Source organism: Strix uralensis, chromosome 5, assembly GCF_047716275.1.
Source record: "Strix uralensis isolate ZFMK-TIS-50842 chromosome 5, bStrUra1, whole genome shotgun sequence".
Taxonomy (NCBI): Eukaryota; Metazoa; Chordata; class Aves; order Strigiformes; family Strigidae; genus Strix; species Strix uralensis.
In genome coordinates this window covers 52,062,466-52,078,515 of record NC_133976.1, presented here as the reverse complement: position 1 = coordinate 52,078,515, position 16,050 = coordinate 52,062,466, and the positions used below count along the sequence as shown (strand labels likewise).

Genomic DNA, 16,050 nt, shown 5'->3' with positions numbered 1-16,050 from the left:
TTCTTCATATGTATTTCCTTTTCCTTAAGATGGGGGAAGAGAAGTTAATGTTGCATATTTGTCACTGGATGCTGGCCTTTCTCCCCCACCTCCAACACACGTGCTCTGTCTCCAGTTGTCAACTGTGGTTTAACTGCAGGTTAACAAAATGTAGCTCCAGAGAGTATCTCAGATGTAGAATGGAGAGTCAAATGTGACATGAGAATTGATGAAAGACCCATTTATATGCTCAGCAACAGCCTTTTCCTGTGGGTTATTTTCAACATTGGCTCAGGAAATGTGTTTGTGAAGCTCTGTGGTACTCTCGTTTGTATAGTGGTATTTTAACTGCAGCAAGTTCTAATGTAATTGTATATGAAAAACAGTAAGTTTTTTGGGGCGTAAAATAAATGTTGAAAGAAAGCAATCAAAGTATTAACTTCAGTTTTTATTTAAATGTCAGCAGTGATATTAATATGCCTCATTTACCCAATGTTTACATTTGATCCAGTTAAAGATATTTTAACAAATAGACTTACAAAACTATGCAACTATGTTGTTGCGATGCACTAGACAGAATTTAGGTTAAGGAATGCAGATTTTATTTTAGATGCTACAATCCAAGAAGTTTCTTTTAAAAATAGTAAGTTTACACAAGTTTTAATTTTTCCTTAAAACATCTTTGTGCTTACAAGAAACTGCTCCACTCGAGCACAGTGGACTAAAAAATATCTAAGATGCATGTAAATAAATGAGTTTTTTATCAAAACTGCCATTTTGATAGCTACAGCCTGAGGCTTATGGCTCAGTGATCTCAACTACAGAGTTCAGTTTTGGTTTGTTGGGTGTTTGGGGGTTTTTTTCCCCCCAGTGGTGTTCCTGGGGGTCAGATGTTCTGTATTGATTTTGAGATGAGCTGAAAAGTTTAGGCAAAAAGTGTCTAAATCCCATTCTTTTTCTAATCAGTGCAGAAGATTAGAGGAAGAGAGAGAACAAGTCCAATCTTGCAAGCCACTCAGTTATTCTTTACAGCTAGTCTGTGTTGGCCTCAACCAAACTATTTCATCGTCTATTTTCCGGCAGACTACCCAGGAACCTGCATCAGCTCCCATGTATGCAGACGGTCATGCGTTTAATAATTATAAAATATATATATTTTAAAACTAAGTCACTACCTTTTGAGTACTCTGCTACTTAGCTCTCTTTTGTCATCTTATCTTCTAGGTGTCTGACATGTGAAAAAATGGGCTGGAATAAGTTGCGCGTTATTTTTAAATTGAATGAGCAACTTTTTGAAGAGAGGTATTACAACCTTGATTTCAGGGACAAAGTCACCCAAAAATCATAAAAATAATGATAAATTAATACAGAAGGTATTTGGGACCTTGCATTAACTCTGATTTTAGTGAAGCAGAAATAGTTATACATTGGAATGTCATGGTAGGTCTGGCAAGGTAAAATCGATTTTGTTTGAAATAGGTATTAATAGGAGGTTTTGTTCTCATATGGTCTAAGTTTTCCCTTTCCTATTTGATGTATTCAGTTTGAGATTTTGTCACATTTTTATTACAGTTTTCTAGAAGTCTGTTCAGTGTGTGTTGGAGTTGTGTTACGGTTTTTCTTTTTTTGTGTGACTGGAAAGTAAAGTGTTATTTTTCTTTTGATCCTGCTGTCCTCTCCCAATAAGCATTTTCCTACTAGGGTCTGTTTTGTGAATTGAGAGAAGTTAGAATAGCGGGTCCTGATTATAAATGAGTGCTGTATTTTGGTGGTCCTGCTTTATATTGTTTATCACTTCCATGCCGGGAGTTTTTCCAGAACTCTTGGCCATGAGCACTGCAGCTCTCCCTATGAAACAAGTATTAATGATAAGGGAAGGCAAAAAGCTGTAAATTCTGCAAAGACTTCCCTCTTTGCCTACCCTGGGAGGCAGGTAATCCCTTACAGTTTTAGGTGGTGAAGGGAAGAACTGATGCAGCGAATCTTTCTCCTGTACAAGTCTCCTGGCAAGAGTTTAAATCCCTGGGTTTTCTGCAGTGTTTCCCTTTCCAGTACCAATGCTCCAGACTGTTCCCTTGTATCCTCTTGGATTATATTCTGCTACATTGGCATAATGTCCTTCTGGCACTTTTCTGGGGCCACCCAGCAGAGGCAGGGTAATGCAACCATCTCTCCTGCCTGTCACGATGACAGTGGTGCCATGCTGCTCGGGAGCACTGGTTTTCTTGAAGGCTTTTAAAACTGAAGACTCTTCTTTTTTTTGAATGCAGCTTTTCTATGGTGAGTGTGGAAACATCTGAAGTATGTGTGTGTGTTTATGTTGAACTTTCCAAGGAACTGAGGAATTGTCAACAAATGGTCTCGCTGAAGATTGCTCCTGTGAGCATGGGAGGCTGCCTGCAGCGAGAGCCGTCCGCGGGCGCCTCTGGCCGCGGGAGCTCGTGTTTTCAAATCGCAGCTAAATATGGAGATAATCTGAGAGCTGTTTGCACCCTTTTTAAACTGTACTTTTTAAATAGTGCAACAAAGTACGCGCATGACTGTATTGATCATAGTGTGCCTGAAGTAGGGTGACTGACAGAATGGGTTGCTTAAAAAAAAAAAAAGGTACAAAATTTATTAAGTGTGAAACACATATGACAAATGCCTTGCTTATTTTTTGCTTAGAATGTGAGTCATTTTTTTTTTTCTTCTTGTGGAGGAAAGAAATAAGTACTGTCTTGGCCTGAGGATAACAAATACTAAACTAAATGCTGCTGACTGCAAACACTAGGAGAACTTGGTTACAGCAAGTCAGGTGTTGCAGTTTGCAACATGCTCAGCAAGTATTAAAGGAGATGCCAGTGGCATGATCTAACAGGCTAAATTGGTGGCAGCTCTTGGCAGTGTTTGCGATATACTCCTTGCACAGAAAACCCAGGTGTGAGCTGGGAGCGCCAGAGGTAAGGACGGGGACAAAGAGGGTAGTTCTTGGCGTATCTCTTGGCAGGAGCAAACTCCCTGCATTCCCACCTGACCTCTCTCTGAGCCAGCCCTTTGCCCAGGAGGCAGCAAGCAGCTTTCAAAGTACAAGTGGCTCTGAACCAAAATCCATTTCACAGAGATTGTCCTGAGCTTCTCTTTTGACAGTGTATCACTGTCATCAAGGGTCCTGACTTCCTATAAAAAATGTAGATGCTTACGCATGCATACAGTACATAGGATACTGTTTAAAAGAATTCTGTTTCAATTCTTAAAGTCTTTAAATTGCAATTTGAAAAAGTAACCTGACATGCACAAAGTGTTTTCAATTTGAGTTGCTTAGCTGGATGCAGGTTGTCTCTGTTTCCTATCTGTGATTCTTGAGGAGTGTTTATGTTTGTAATTGTATCCTCCCCTAACCAGCCTGGAGAGAATTTAGCACAACAGTTGTAAGTGATACAAATAATCATGGATTCATTGGTCTAGTTTGTTTGCCTCTTGTTTTGTGGTGCCTTTTTTTTTTTTTTAGGACTGTCATGAAGGTCTGTTTCATTCCTCAGCCATGTCACCTATGGAAGGATAGCTTGAAGAAGGAGCTAATGAATCTCACAGGTGCAATCTGTTCAGGTGGTCTTAAAAAATATAAATAAAAGGGAGATCAAGATTAACTGCCTGTCATGGTCCCTAGCATCAGACCAATAAAAACTCTGGTCTGTTGCCTGTTTTGTTGTTATTAGTCCTAATAATATGAAGAATTTATTAAAATCATTGGGTTGTCACTGCAGAAGAATGAATGGCATAACTTTAATGCTATTGTGTAAAATCCTATTTGAGAGGACACCTTGCTATCTCACCCTCTCGCTGTGAAAAAGCACCATTTTTGGCAGAGAAGTTGAAGCCCAAGCAGCTCGGCTGCAATAAGGCAACCAGTCCTCAGTGCTGGCAGCCAAGCCAGCACTGCAAGAGCCACAGCAGTATCCTGCCTTCCTCACACTGTCCACTCCACCTAGAGAGGAGAGACGTGATCTCAGCTTCAGCTCTTCCCATCTGTACATTTGTCATTAAACCAGAGAGGTGACTGATGCTGTAGGAGTAACTCAGATAAGTAGCCGCCTGGTCCAGGCTGCCTTTCATCCTCATTTGCTGCTTAATGGTCTGGTATGCCTGAAGGAGAAATGAAAAGCAGGGGGACATGAAGAGGTCGATGAGGGAGGGAATTTTTTAGCTTTAATGGTAGATAGTCACCATTGTTCCCAGAATCTGAAGTTTAAATGATGAGATGAATATGATGGGTTAGGGTCCAGGTGCATCTAGAGTGATAGGAAGTTCATCTTTATGCTTTCCAGGCTGGTTTGCAAAAGGAAGCATGCTGAGGATGGTTGTGGAACTGAGGTATTGCAGCAAAATGTAACTCATCCAAAAAGTGTATTGATGCATTTATTAATCTTGCTGATTAGTAATCCCATCATATATTTTCTTAAAACTTTCACAGGAGCTCACTAGTGATCTTGGTTAGTATTCATTATTATCTTTGTGTTCTGCCAAGTATGCTTGCTTTCTAGAACTGATTTCCTTTTTTCCAAAACCCTGCAGTAAACAAATATTAGATAAAGACACTGAACTGTCTTAAATAAAAAGTATTAAAGCAAAAGGAAATTCACTAAAGCAATTTTTAACCAATCAATAATTTCACTTTTGCTTTGGCTTTCCAAGAGCATTTTCTGTTGTCTTGAGCACCCAAATCAGATAATTGGTTCCTAAATTGTTTTGGGATTGTAACTTGATTTCTGTATTTGCAGCCCTTCTTTCTACCTCGAAAGAGAGATTCAAAATTTAGATAGGACCTAACAGAAAAGATGCCATAGAACTTTTTTTATTATTATTATTCCTTTTTATCCTTGTGATTTCCCAGAAGCATACAGCTAGGATCCATTGAGGGAATCGGTCAGTGAGGCATGTTGCCTTACCTACAGCTACTACAAGTATAAGGTGCTATGAAAAAATAGAACAGCCTTATCAGCTATTGCCTCCACAGAGAGCCAGTGTGCTTTCAGGTCTTAAAAAAAAAAAAAAAAAGGCAGCTGAACGTGCCTTAATTTTTGATAGATTGCAGGGACTGGCGATATTAAAAACTGAAAATAGATGAACAGCAATAGTAATTGTTGCCTCTCTGGAGGAAAGGGAGATGCAAGCAGTTATGAAAGGATTGTGAAACGCTGTAACAATGCAAAAAAGATTTGAGATGAAATATTATAGGAGGGTATGCTTATTGGCTCTCTGATGTTATGGTTGTATTTGTTAGTTGAGTAGGAACTTCAGTTTGTGTACTTTGCCTGTATGTTGAAGGCTTTCTTCAAAAATTAACAAACAAAAATACACACAAAAACCAGCAATGAAATACTGGAGGAAGAGACAGAAGACTGGTAAAGAAGCTGGGGCACTGCTACAAAAAGCAGAGTAGAATGGACACTCCTTTACAAACAGTGGAAGGATGAGAAAAGAATATAACAGTGTGTTGTGTGCAAGTTTCTGTTCATTCAGCATTCCTACATATTTTTGATTACTTACTGGAAGTCGAAAAAAATATAAAAATAATGAAAATCACAAGGAAATGTGTGTAAAGCAGCAGCAGCATGGATGAATCTATTTTAACAAATACTTCGGAGCTGTAGAAACTTGCTTTTTAGTAATGATGGTGATGTTAACTCTTGAAGTAATTCCAATATACTATAAAATAATGTTAAGGCGTTCCATGGTAGAGAATCTCTCTGAATCATCTCAGTCAAGCTTAAAATACTATTTTTTTATATTTGCTTTCTAAATGAATTGGGAACTGAGACTGAAATTTTAATTGTGACTTCAGGCTCTAGTGTCCTATGCGGTGTCTAAATCAGCAGTGCATAAAAGTGAAGCCTCAGGTGTATTTGAAGCTTCTAATACCAATAAGCTAGTCTGAACTAATCTTGGTCATCTTTCAAAGACAATAAGAAGTTTTTATGCTGACTAGGATTTATTTTGTTGTAATAGCTGCATGGCGGTTTTGACAGTTTATTTTGCTGTATGTCTTACTAGGACTGGCATGTTTTGTTTCATTAATATTTTACTATTACATTAAGAAAATACAGCGCAATGTATATACTTCATTCCATAAACTGCTCGTTCCAAGGCAAACTAATGATCCTTTCATTTTACATGTCAAATAGAAAAACCCCACATCTATATTTAGATAACTTGCTCACGAGATACGGCAAGATATTCTTACTCAGTGGGCAGCACGTTGAGTTGGCAGTGATGGTGTTTCACATGACTGATAATGCAGAAGTTTCTCTTTAGTGCTGTGGGTAGGACAAAGAATCGTGATGAAGAGGGAACAAGATAGAGATAGTTCACAGTATCCCCGAAATACCTATCAGAAGAGCTGCTTAAAAATAACCATTACTGCATGCTTGTGGTATTTTGGAAAAGGGGAACTGATATGTGGTAGAAAGGATTCTGTTTATTTAAAGATTTACTACTCTTTCCAAACTCATTTAAAGGCTGAAAAGGGTTTCACTTCATCTAGACAAAACTTTTTAAGATAAATATATATACACTTACATTATAGATGGCTACAGAGGTACAGAAAAGAGTAATCAGTAAATACAAAACTGCTTTCTGTTTCAACAGAAAAGCCATATTATTTATGATGAAAGGTTAAGGGGTAAGGTACAAGGAGAGTCACATGTTCTCCAGCACATGGCTGATAAAGGCAGATCAACACAGTGACTTTGTCACCATCTCCTCTGAAGAAGACGACATAGACACAGAATGCCCATGGCTACAGTATTGCATCCTGTCCCTGAACTGGCATCTTGTTTGATTCTGGAAAATGCCTGGGTGTGAAATGAGTTTTGATCGTTAATCATCTAATCATCCACTTAAAAAAAAAAAAATCAACAAAATATATCAGGTGGAAGAACCTGAGGGCTGTGTTAGGCTGTGAGCTGAGAAAATACAGGATAAAGATGTATTGGGATTACTCTGAGGTGCTTTGACTGGTGGTGCAGATAATGTAGGCAAGATTTGGTAGATGGTTCTCTCAGCTCTCATAGTTTCCTTTACACGAATAGTAGGTGCATGCGCACCACAAAGGCAAGAAGAGGAGCTTACCACTTAAACATTGTGATTCACAGGAAGAAAAAAAATGTATACAGCTCTCATTTGTGGATACTTACTAAACATCCTAAATCATCAGGAGTTAATTATTGAAAATGTGTAGTAGTTTTTTTACTGAAATGTTCTATTAGATAAACTGATTAACCTTTCATTTAGAAAATTCTTCAGCCAATATAGGCCAGCTAATATGATTTTCATCCTTCAGTGGTGACTGGATTATGTTTGTGGAAGCAGAATACAGCCTCACATAGAAATATGCTTGTTTCTGACTTCCAAAAGGACAGGTTTTCTGAAACTTTTTAAGTGTTGGCACAGTTGCCCTGAAAAGTTTAAATGTAAAATGATAGGAAAATATGGGAGTGGGCATCCTGTAGAATATGCTTAGGCTAAAGAACTATAATTTCACAAGTGTGAAAATAATGTTTTCTGTATGGGAAGGAATCTTAGTTAAAGGAAATTGAAGCAGCAATTAAAGCAAATATTAAGTATAGGAGAAAGGGCAATAAAAAATGTGTGGTTACAGATAAAGTGCTTAATACATTTTTCAGTGGGGAAAAAATATCCCAGAACAGATGTATATTCAGTGACAGATGTGGATGGTAAAACTGTGACTAACATAGTAAAGGAAGGAATAGTAGTAGTAATTTCTGTTGCAGGTTTTGAGTAAAGCAGGGGGATATAGCTACCTCATGTAATGCTACAGATGTAATAAAAATGTTTGTTGTCTGTAAAATAAGAGGATAAGAGAAACATCTGCTAAAATAAACATTCTCAGGCCAACAGGTCATTTGACTGTGAATTAGATAGACTAGACGAGGAGTTTTCTGAATTGAAGTTAACAAGTAACTGCAGAAGTCTTATGCTAGTGCAGTTCCAGGGAAAGCTCCAGTGAAAAGACGCTTTTTTGCCTTCCTGAAGCTCATGGAGGCTTTGTGGGAGCCGTCCCTGGAGTACTCCACACACTGTTGTGATCAACGCTCATCTCTCTGGTGGCTGCTCTCTTCCTGTGTGAAGTTGATAATTTCCAAACTGAAATAAATGGGTGTGTCTCTGCACCCTGGGTGCTGCAGTTTTGGCTCAGGGACTCGTTTGAACTCTCGGTGATGAGCTTGCAATCTCCTTCCTCCACCCCATTAGATTCTGGGAGACAGTAACTGCTCGGGTGTTTCCTGAGTCCTTCCTGTGTTGTCTTAATAGAACCAAGCTATTTCAATCTTTTCTATGTCTTCATGGCTGACTAAGGTCTGTTCACAGGCCAACTTATCTTGTCTCATCTCTGAATATATTTCTATTTTTAATCAGCATTTGTGTGTTGCTTTGTTTGGTGGTTTCTTTTTTTTCTTTTTTTTTTAACTCTACCTTGAGCACTAAATAATCAACGCATTGCTGTGGCTGCCAGAGCATCCTCACGCAGCTGGTATTCCTTACTTTGGCTTTCCATGTTACTGGCAGCCACCTCCCATGGGACCCATGCTGATAGTTACTAGAAACTATCACAGCTGGAGGTGGTGAGTCTGAAGACCTGCCCTCCATCCCTGCTTTCTTGTAATTCAAAGCTGGGAAAAGAAAAGATCAGTTGTAACCATCCCTCACGTAGGGAGGTAGAGGGCAGCTGTATGAAGAAGTGTGTAGCCCCGACAGATGCTGGCTGCACAAAATTAGATGTTGATCAGCACAGTGAGATCTCTGCTGGCTGCAACAGCTTGGGGACAAGGGTTTCTGAATTTGCTTTTTGTTTTGTAGGGTAGCTAATCACTTTTGGCTCATATCACAATAAGCCTGCTGTGGCATCCCAGCATCTTTTTGCTGGCCTTGAACAGAGATTATGTGAATTTAGATGCAGCTTTAGTGTAATTGGCAGTTATCAGATATTTTTAAGGATTAAAAGTAGGAGCCCAGGGATTTACTGTGTTTCTGTGTAACTTTACCAAAACTTCAGGGTCTGTTTCCTCTAGTCTCTGTTTTCTTCTTTATCTTTCCCTACCCCCTTTTTTATTTGCTTCTAGAATTGCATTTCTTAAATCTCTACTGAAGTTGTCAAGGCTAGTTAGAGGAAGAAGGTTGTGTGCCTGTCTCATGCAATTTCTGTATTGCAAATACAGCTGAAGCTAATGAAAAGTGACCTCCATAATCATTGTATGGCAGCAGAACAAGGTTATATTTTATAGCTTTGACAGCTACCTGGAAGGTGTCAATCTCTGAGGGATGGGAGTTTTTAATCACAAAAGATTCTGCTTTCTTGTTTCTAAGAAGAATTATTGAACAGAATGGTTACAATGTTTTCATCTCTGATGCAGTTGTTTAGCGTATGCATTGAGAAACAACCCTGTATACAAACATGCCTCTAAAATTTCAGACAGAAAGCTCCAGTCTGAGTACCATATCTGGAACAAGTCCCGATGCTGTGAGATAGAGGAGAGCAAAACAGCTATGAACTTCCTTTATCCCCTGGCACACAGTACAAATATTGCACTATACATGCACATAGCAATAAGGGAATAGATTTATCACACTTTACTGTCAGGCAAACTCTGATGGACAAGAATAACATAGATACTCCGAAGGTACTGGTGGCTTTTGTTTGCTGTCAGTGAGCATTGTGTCAATACCAGCATAGATAAAACATTGTGGAGTTATGATTCCACTGTGGAAAAGCCTATCACTGTCATCGTCATCTTCAGACTACCCACTACTGTTCTCAATGTTTCTGATACCAAGTAGACCATTTATTGTGGGGTAAAACAGAAAGCTCATTACATAAATAAAGTATGGTATGTTTATCAGCTATACATATTTTAATTTTAGGTCCGTAGAAGAACACCATGGTCATCCTAATGTGATAATGGGAGATCTTCAGTCAGATGAAGAAGATATCATGAACAGTTCTGATGAAGATGATGACACAAATTCTGATTCCAGTAAAGGGGAGCCTGATCCTCAAGAAGATAAACAGGTATCCCTTTATCTTCTGAAGCTATTTCTCACTCTTGCACTGTTTTTAAAGTTGTAACCTGTTGGGATATTTTCAAATAAAAGGTATTGAGTGAACATAACTTTCTATATTTTTTTTTGTCATTCTTATTGTTTAGTGTTTTTTTTCTAAAATTTCAATTTGTCTACGTTAGCCTGACATTAAGAGGTCAAGTGTGGAAATATCCCACTACATACTCTGTGTTGCCTGGCATATTTTTCTTAATCTTTCACTGAATCATGGAGCTGTAGACCTGCCTGCCATGCCCCTCTAATAGAGCTACATGCAGAGATGTATGTTCAGAGATCTTCAGTTTTGAGACTTGTAAATACCATTTAAGGAGGCTGTCTACGCCTCACAGATCCTAGAGTGCCCAGTGTCTCTTGCAGACCGAACATTTAAAATCAACCTTTGATTTGACAGTCTTGGTGAAGCCCAAAGAAAGGGGCCATGTGAATGTTGCTAGGTCTGAGAAGGCCCTTCTGAAAAATCTCTGGGAAGCTGTAGCTTTGCCTGGATGGTCCTATTTTGGGGGTCTTGTCAAGGGCTGTGTCCCAGTAACCATTTCTGTGCAGGCAGCTTTCTTGCATTTGCAGGTTCTGCATACTAACCTGCCAAATCACTGCTTGGCACACAGGGGGCAGATGACTGAACCAGTTTTTAATTCTCCTTTTCAGTGGCATGAAACACAAAGGGCGCAACCTGCCTTTCAGCTTTTAAGTTCCTTAATTCACTCCTTTGCTGCTGAGGAGAGATTATTAGTGTGCTCATGAGAGACACGTTGTTGTGGGCTTGCAGAGCCACCTCTATGGCTCATGGAGGAGTGTAAGCCACACTTGACTGTTGGGTTTGAGGTCTGACCTTCTGCTAGCTTCTGCAAGTGCCAGCTGGAATGATTCTCCCTTATTTTAATGTTGTTTACTTTTCAAATGAAGAGCAGGAAGACAGTGCTAACTACTCAGTATGAAGTGAAGTTCTGGGAGTCCTGTCCCTCTCCTTGGGGATAACCACTTTTGTACTTCTCGGTCCTGGATGCCCTGACACCAACCTGGTCATAGACCAGTGCCTCTCCTCAGCATCAGTCCTGGCAGCTCTGTTTCCTTTGATAGTAGTTATATTTCCTTCCTTTCCTTAAAAATTAATAATAATTTAAAAAAATAATGAGACTTTTTAGTGCTGGAAGAGAAGACTTGATGATGACGTGTCAGACCTGAATGTCATTTAATCGAATTTTCCGAGAGGAATAAATTGGGGGAGAGAAAGAGAGTCGAGGGAAAAGCTTGTTCCTGTGAAACTAAGCAGGACTGTACCTGTATAGAAGCTAACTTACCTTGCGTGCCTCTAGAAATGCCCTCAACCTTTCACAACAGAGTTTTACAGGAAAGTATCCTGATTACAAGGCTTCTTGGGCAGGTTTCACGGAGTAATTCAGCGCTTGCTGTGAAGCATCTGCTTGTCGGCTTGCTTCAGCCGCTTGTGGCACGTGCGGCCGGCAGCTGGGGATTAACAACCAACTTCCGAACAGGGAGAGCAGCTGCAGAGGAGAATGAAGCAGTCTCTGCATTGGTCATCAGCTGGGCTTGTTCTTATTTTTCCTTGCCACAAGCATCTGGCTGTATTGATGCTTTTTATCCGTTAGAGGAGTTACAAGGTTCCTTTCCAATGCCGTGCCTGAGAGCCCAATTTGTATCCCTTCAGTTCTCCCATTAGAGACTCTCTTACGCCCAGACTATCTTTGAGCAAATGCAAAGTGGCCTTTTCAGTGCCAGCTGGTATGTGAAAAGTCTTTCAAATGGGGTTGAAAACAGACTGCGATATTTCGTTTTGTAATTGTTTAGTGGTAGCATCTTGTTCTCAAAATACTAATTTTCATCTCATTTGCAACTGTCACATCTACAGTGATGGCAGATACCTTGCTCTGCATAATTGAGTTTACTTGTGAATTCAGTCTTGTAGGGAGCATGTCAGCTGTGGTTTCTAAAGAGGCACGGAGGCCTGAGGATGGGTGTCACAATCTCGCTTGAATCCGATTGACCCTCACTGGGTAGATCTAAGTGTTTTTTGGAAATAAATAGTATTTTACAAGTAAAATCCCAGCTCTGTGTGAAAATGTCTATGTAGTATGTAAAATAAATAATGTATTTTACATACATGTGTTGCAACACCAAATTATTAAATTTAGAAATTAATTTTAATTTAGTAGCTTGGCACTGCGTCAATTAAATTCAAGTGAAAAAAATAATTTAGATTTATTTTTTATTTTGAATATAGCGGTATCATTAAAACTAACCTATGAATATCATCAGTTCCATGGTTTGATTTCCAGCACTTGAGACTTGTTTATAGGTTCGGAGAAGAACTAAAACTCAAGACAAATCTTACAACATTAGTGTTTATGAACCAAAAGTTCATACATGCAATGCCACCAGTATCTGCTTTTCTAGATAAACTGTTCAATGCCTGTATTATACTACCACACTCAATACAGCTTCCCCAGGACTTCCATCGCACTTGTGTTGTATATCCGGTGATGTTTTAGTGCTCCTCATCACGCTCTTTCTTTGCAGCCCATGAAAATGAAATCCTGAATATCTAATAGATGTGGTGACAGCTGGCAGCAGAGAAGCATATGGCAAACCATGAGAGCTGTTATAGAGAAAGGTGTTTTATATGAGGAAAATTATACATGGGAGTTATAATGTGTAGAAAACACATTTGCATCCTGACACCTACCCCCTTATGCTTTGCTATACCTGTTCCTTCTATCTGATGTTGAGCAATAGCAGTGATTTTTTGGAAGCCAAACGTGTACATAAAAACCAGCATATTCTCCACAGTGCTTCATGTAGATGACAAGGCTCACACTTCTATATCTTTGTAGTACAGTTGCTGTGTATTCCAGCAGCTCCTTTAGTAGATTGCCAGAAGCTGACTTTCTCTTCAGTGTGATTTTTTTTTTTTTTAAATCTTCTTTTCCAGTAAAGAAAATGTGTATTTTTTTTAAGATGTTCCTGAAACCCATTTGAGTTTACTGCAAATATTACTGTTGCTGTATTAATCAGAAAAAAACCCCAACATAGAAATATTATCTGTACTACTTTTACTAAACAATAATTGTCATTTGCTAGGGCTTCATTCATTATGGGCTTCAGTGCTTCCTATAATAATTAAATAGAAAGGCTGATAGTGTTACAAAGCCTACTCTTAGCTAGTATTGTTGTTTCCAGCTACATGCTGAACTGATTTTCTCACAGATCCTGAAAAGCCAGAAGATTTCAAAGCCAAGAGATTTCAAAGCAGTATAAAACATTTTTATTAGAAATAACTATTGATTAATTACATTGGATTTGAGGAACTACTAGCTGGAAATTTTCTTTGTGACACTTTTAGTAGGTGCATAGTATAACATATAATTTTATTTGCAGAGTAAGGCAGCTGGAAAGAAAACTAAGGTTTACCATATTGCCAAGGAGATCATGAGCTCAGAGAAAGTGTAAGTGTCAATGCTAAACTTAACAGTTACTCAACTTATTTTAATTGGTCAATTAAAATGTAACTATGCTTTTTCTTGCTTTTCTGATAGGTTTGTGGATGTGCTAAAGCTCTTACACATTGTAAGTACCTCAAAACCAAGAAGTTTCCTCTTCTGTTTGTTTAATCTGTTACAGTTCTACGTTTGGGCTTTATTGTAATGAATGTGTCTTTTTCTGCTGTGTCTATGTATTCAAAATATAAAAATTCATTAAGCAGAACTTTAAAGTTTCAGATTATAAATAACGGATGAATATTTTGGTGGTTCCTTCTGCATCTTCTTAATTAATGTATGCAATCTTCCAGCTGAGTGGGGGTATTGCTTGAATATTGAAAATGGAATATATATCCTTTTATGTTAATCAGCATCATATTTATAAGCCAGTTTGTACCATAGCAACCAAAATAAAATCTTTGGTTAGAATAACTTTTGAAGTAGCAGGGGGAGGCAGGAACAATTTACCTTTAGAAATGGTACATAAAAATACATGTTCTTTAGGTAACTAAGTAATTAGCTCCAATGGCAGCATTTTTTTTTTGAGGTGCAATTCTTTGATAGATGCTTGCTTTCTGATAACAGCTGTGATTGTAGTAAGTACAATGTGTTGTCCACAGCAAGGGTTAAGTATTTAATCTGTGCTTATGCAGACCAGTCATCTGTTAAGCATGCTATGTTGAAGGTGATAATAGTAAATTAATGAAGACTTTAGCTTTCTCCAGCTCTCTTTTATGTGTTTTCTGTCAACTTCTAAGTGACATGTGTTTGTATCATTTTGTCACTCTATTAAGTGTAAGCCTAATGATTTTTTTTTTTTCCTTGGGCAATAGAAGCGGTTATATTGCAAACAGATGCGTTGGTCTATCTCGGTCTCTTGAGAAGCGTGTTCTGTGAAACTGGGAACAAAGGCTCTTGTAGATGGATGTATAGAGTCCTGTAATATGGAGGTCTTTCAGGAAACAAAAAACTTACGACACCACTTGCTGATTCCTCTTTTGCCTTCCTTTTAGTAATTGATTTTCTTACTCTGTTCAAGCTTGGTTTTTAAAAGCTGAGTCCAACAGTTGTGGCCAATATATAATTTGTAATCAACATGGTTTCTAGTACAGAACTCAAGCTTAACTGCTGGTTAAAGGAAGAGAGTTGCCCTAATGAATATAGACAAGTTTTAAGCTGTATGATTTTTAATCTTCATATTTTTCAGGCATATAACTTATATCTTAAAGGTGTCTTCACCTGTAAGATGTGTTTTGTTTTCTTTTAATGGATAACTCACAACTCTATTCATGACACTATGCTAGTTTCTAGTTGCCAAATAAAAACCATTAGAAATGTTTTTGCTGGCTAGCAATAGCCATCAACATGTATTCAGCCTGATCTAACAGAGAGGATGCTAGGCTAGGAGTCGAGGAAATATTTTGTTCTCAACTTGCCTGTTTGCCTATGGCAGGAACCTTGGTGAGCATCCTTGTCAGAATGGGCACCAGTTTTGAGGCTCTGTGTGTGCACTCTTCATTAAAGAAAAATTGCCAAACCTGAGAAAGGTTGCAGAAACACATCTTTTTGTTTCCACAGAGTGATGGGCCTGAGGACTTGTGTATGTTTATCACAGATATTATTAAATCTGTTTATTTAATCATATATTTCTTATGGATAATATTTAAATGTTGACAGAACTATCCTTTTGATCTCACATGCAGTGAGCCACTTTGACTTATTAGCTTCAGTGTCAGGATTACTAACTGTCAGTCAAGCAACCTCTGACAGATTTCTGGAATTAAAATTTATATTCTACTCAGGCTGAGCTGTTCTACACATAGTAAAGATTTGGCTGGTCAGGGGAGGCTCCCTTACACCTTCTGAACCATCTATTAGTGGTATTCCAAAGAGTAAATAATATTTAGTTTAATTTCATTAGCCATGATCTGAAATTAATAGCATTTTCCTCAGCCTGTCTTACTAGTGCCAGTCAGTGCAGCTCATGGCTCTTAGTACAGCCAGGGAACAGGACTGTTGATGTAAGAAAAAGGTTTTTATGTTGCTGCTGCTACTTAGAGCATTTGAAGTGGAGTCTAAAGCAGTTGAGAAGGTGGGAATGTGGTTGCAAATTGGTTACAAGTACCACTGAATTTTTTTAGCATTTTTTTCTTTTATATTGACAAAGTCAAGTTAGGTGGAGCAACTCTTCCAAGATACCAGGGTGCCAGCCTATTTGGACACTGTCACAATTCGTAAGTACACCTGACTGTTTCTGTTGAAGACAGACTACAAAAGTTCTCTAGAAAATTATAAACATGTGGTGACGCTTCTATAATAAGTAATAAGCTGGTCATAACAGATAAGGGACTTAACTGGCTTTGCCCACTGATGCTCTCTCAAACATACTTGGTGAATGGGGTTGCTTGAGGGAGTCTAATCAAAGATTAGATGTAGTCTTGAATTCTCTGTATTTCTG

General features: G+C 38.5%; 1 protein-coding gene across 4 annotated transcripts in view; it reads left to right on the top strand.

Moving 5' to 3' along the window:
• FGD6 (FYVE, RhoGEF and PH domain containing 6) overlaps positions 1-16,050 on the top strand; it is a 74,189-nt gene that overhangs the window by 18,860 nt on the left and 39,279 nt on the right. For all 4 annotated transcript variants that reach the window (XR_012629231.1, XR_012629232.1, XR_012629230.1 and 1 more), the window contains exons 3-5: positions 9,901-10,048; positions 13,492-13,559; positions 13,650-13,680. Coding sequence is in view for 1 of the 4 variants with exons in the window: in XM_074870773.1 (XP_074726874.1) it covers positions 9,901-10,048; positions 13,492-13,559; positions 13,650-13,680 (247 nt within the window). In the remaining 3 variants the exon portion in view is untranslated. The remainder of the gene's footprint in view (positions 1-9,900; positions 10,049-13,491; positions 13,560-13,649; positions 13,681-16,050) is intronic.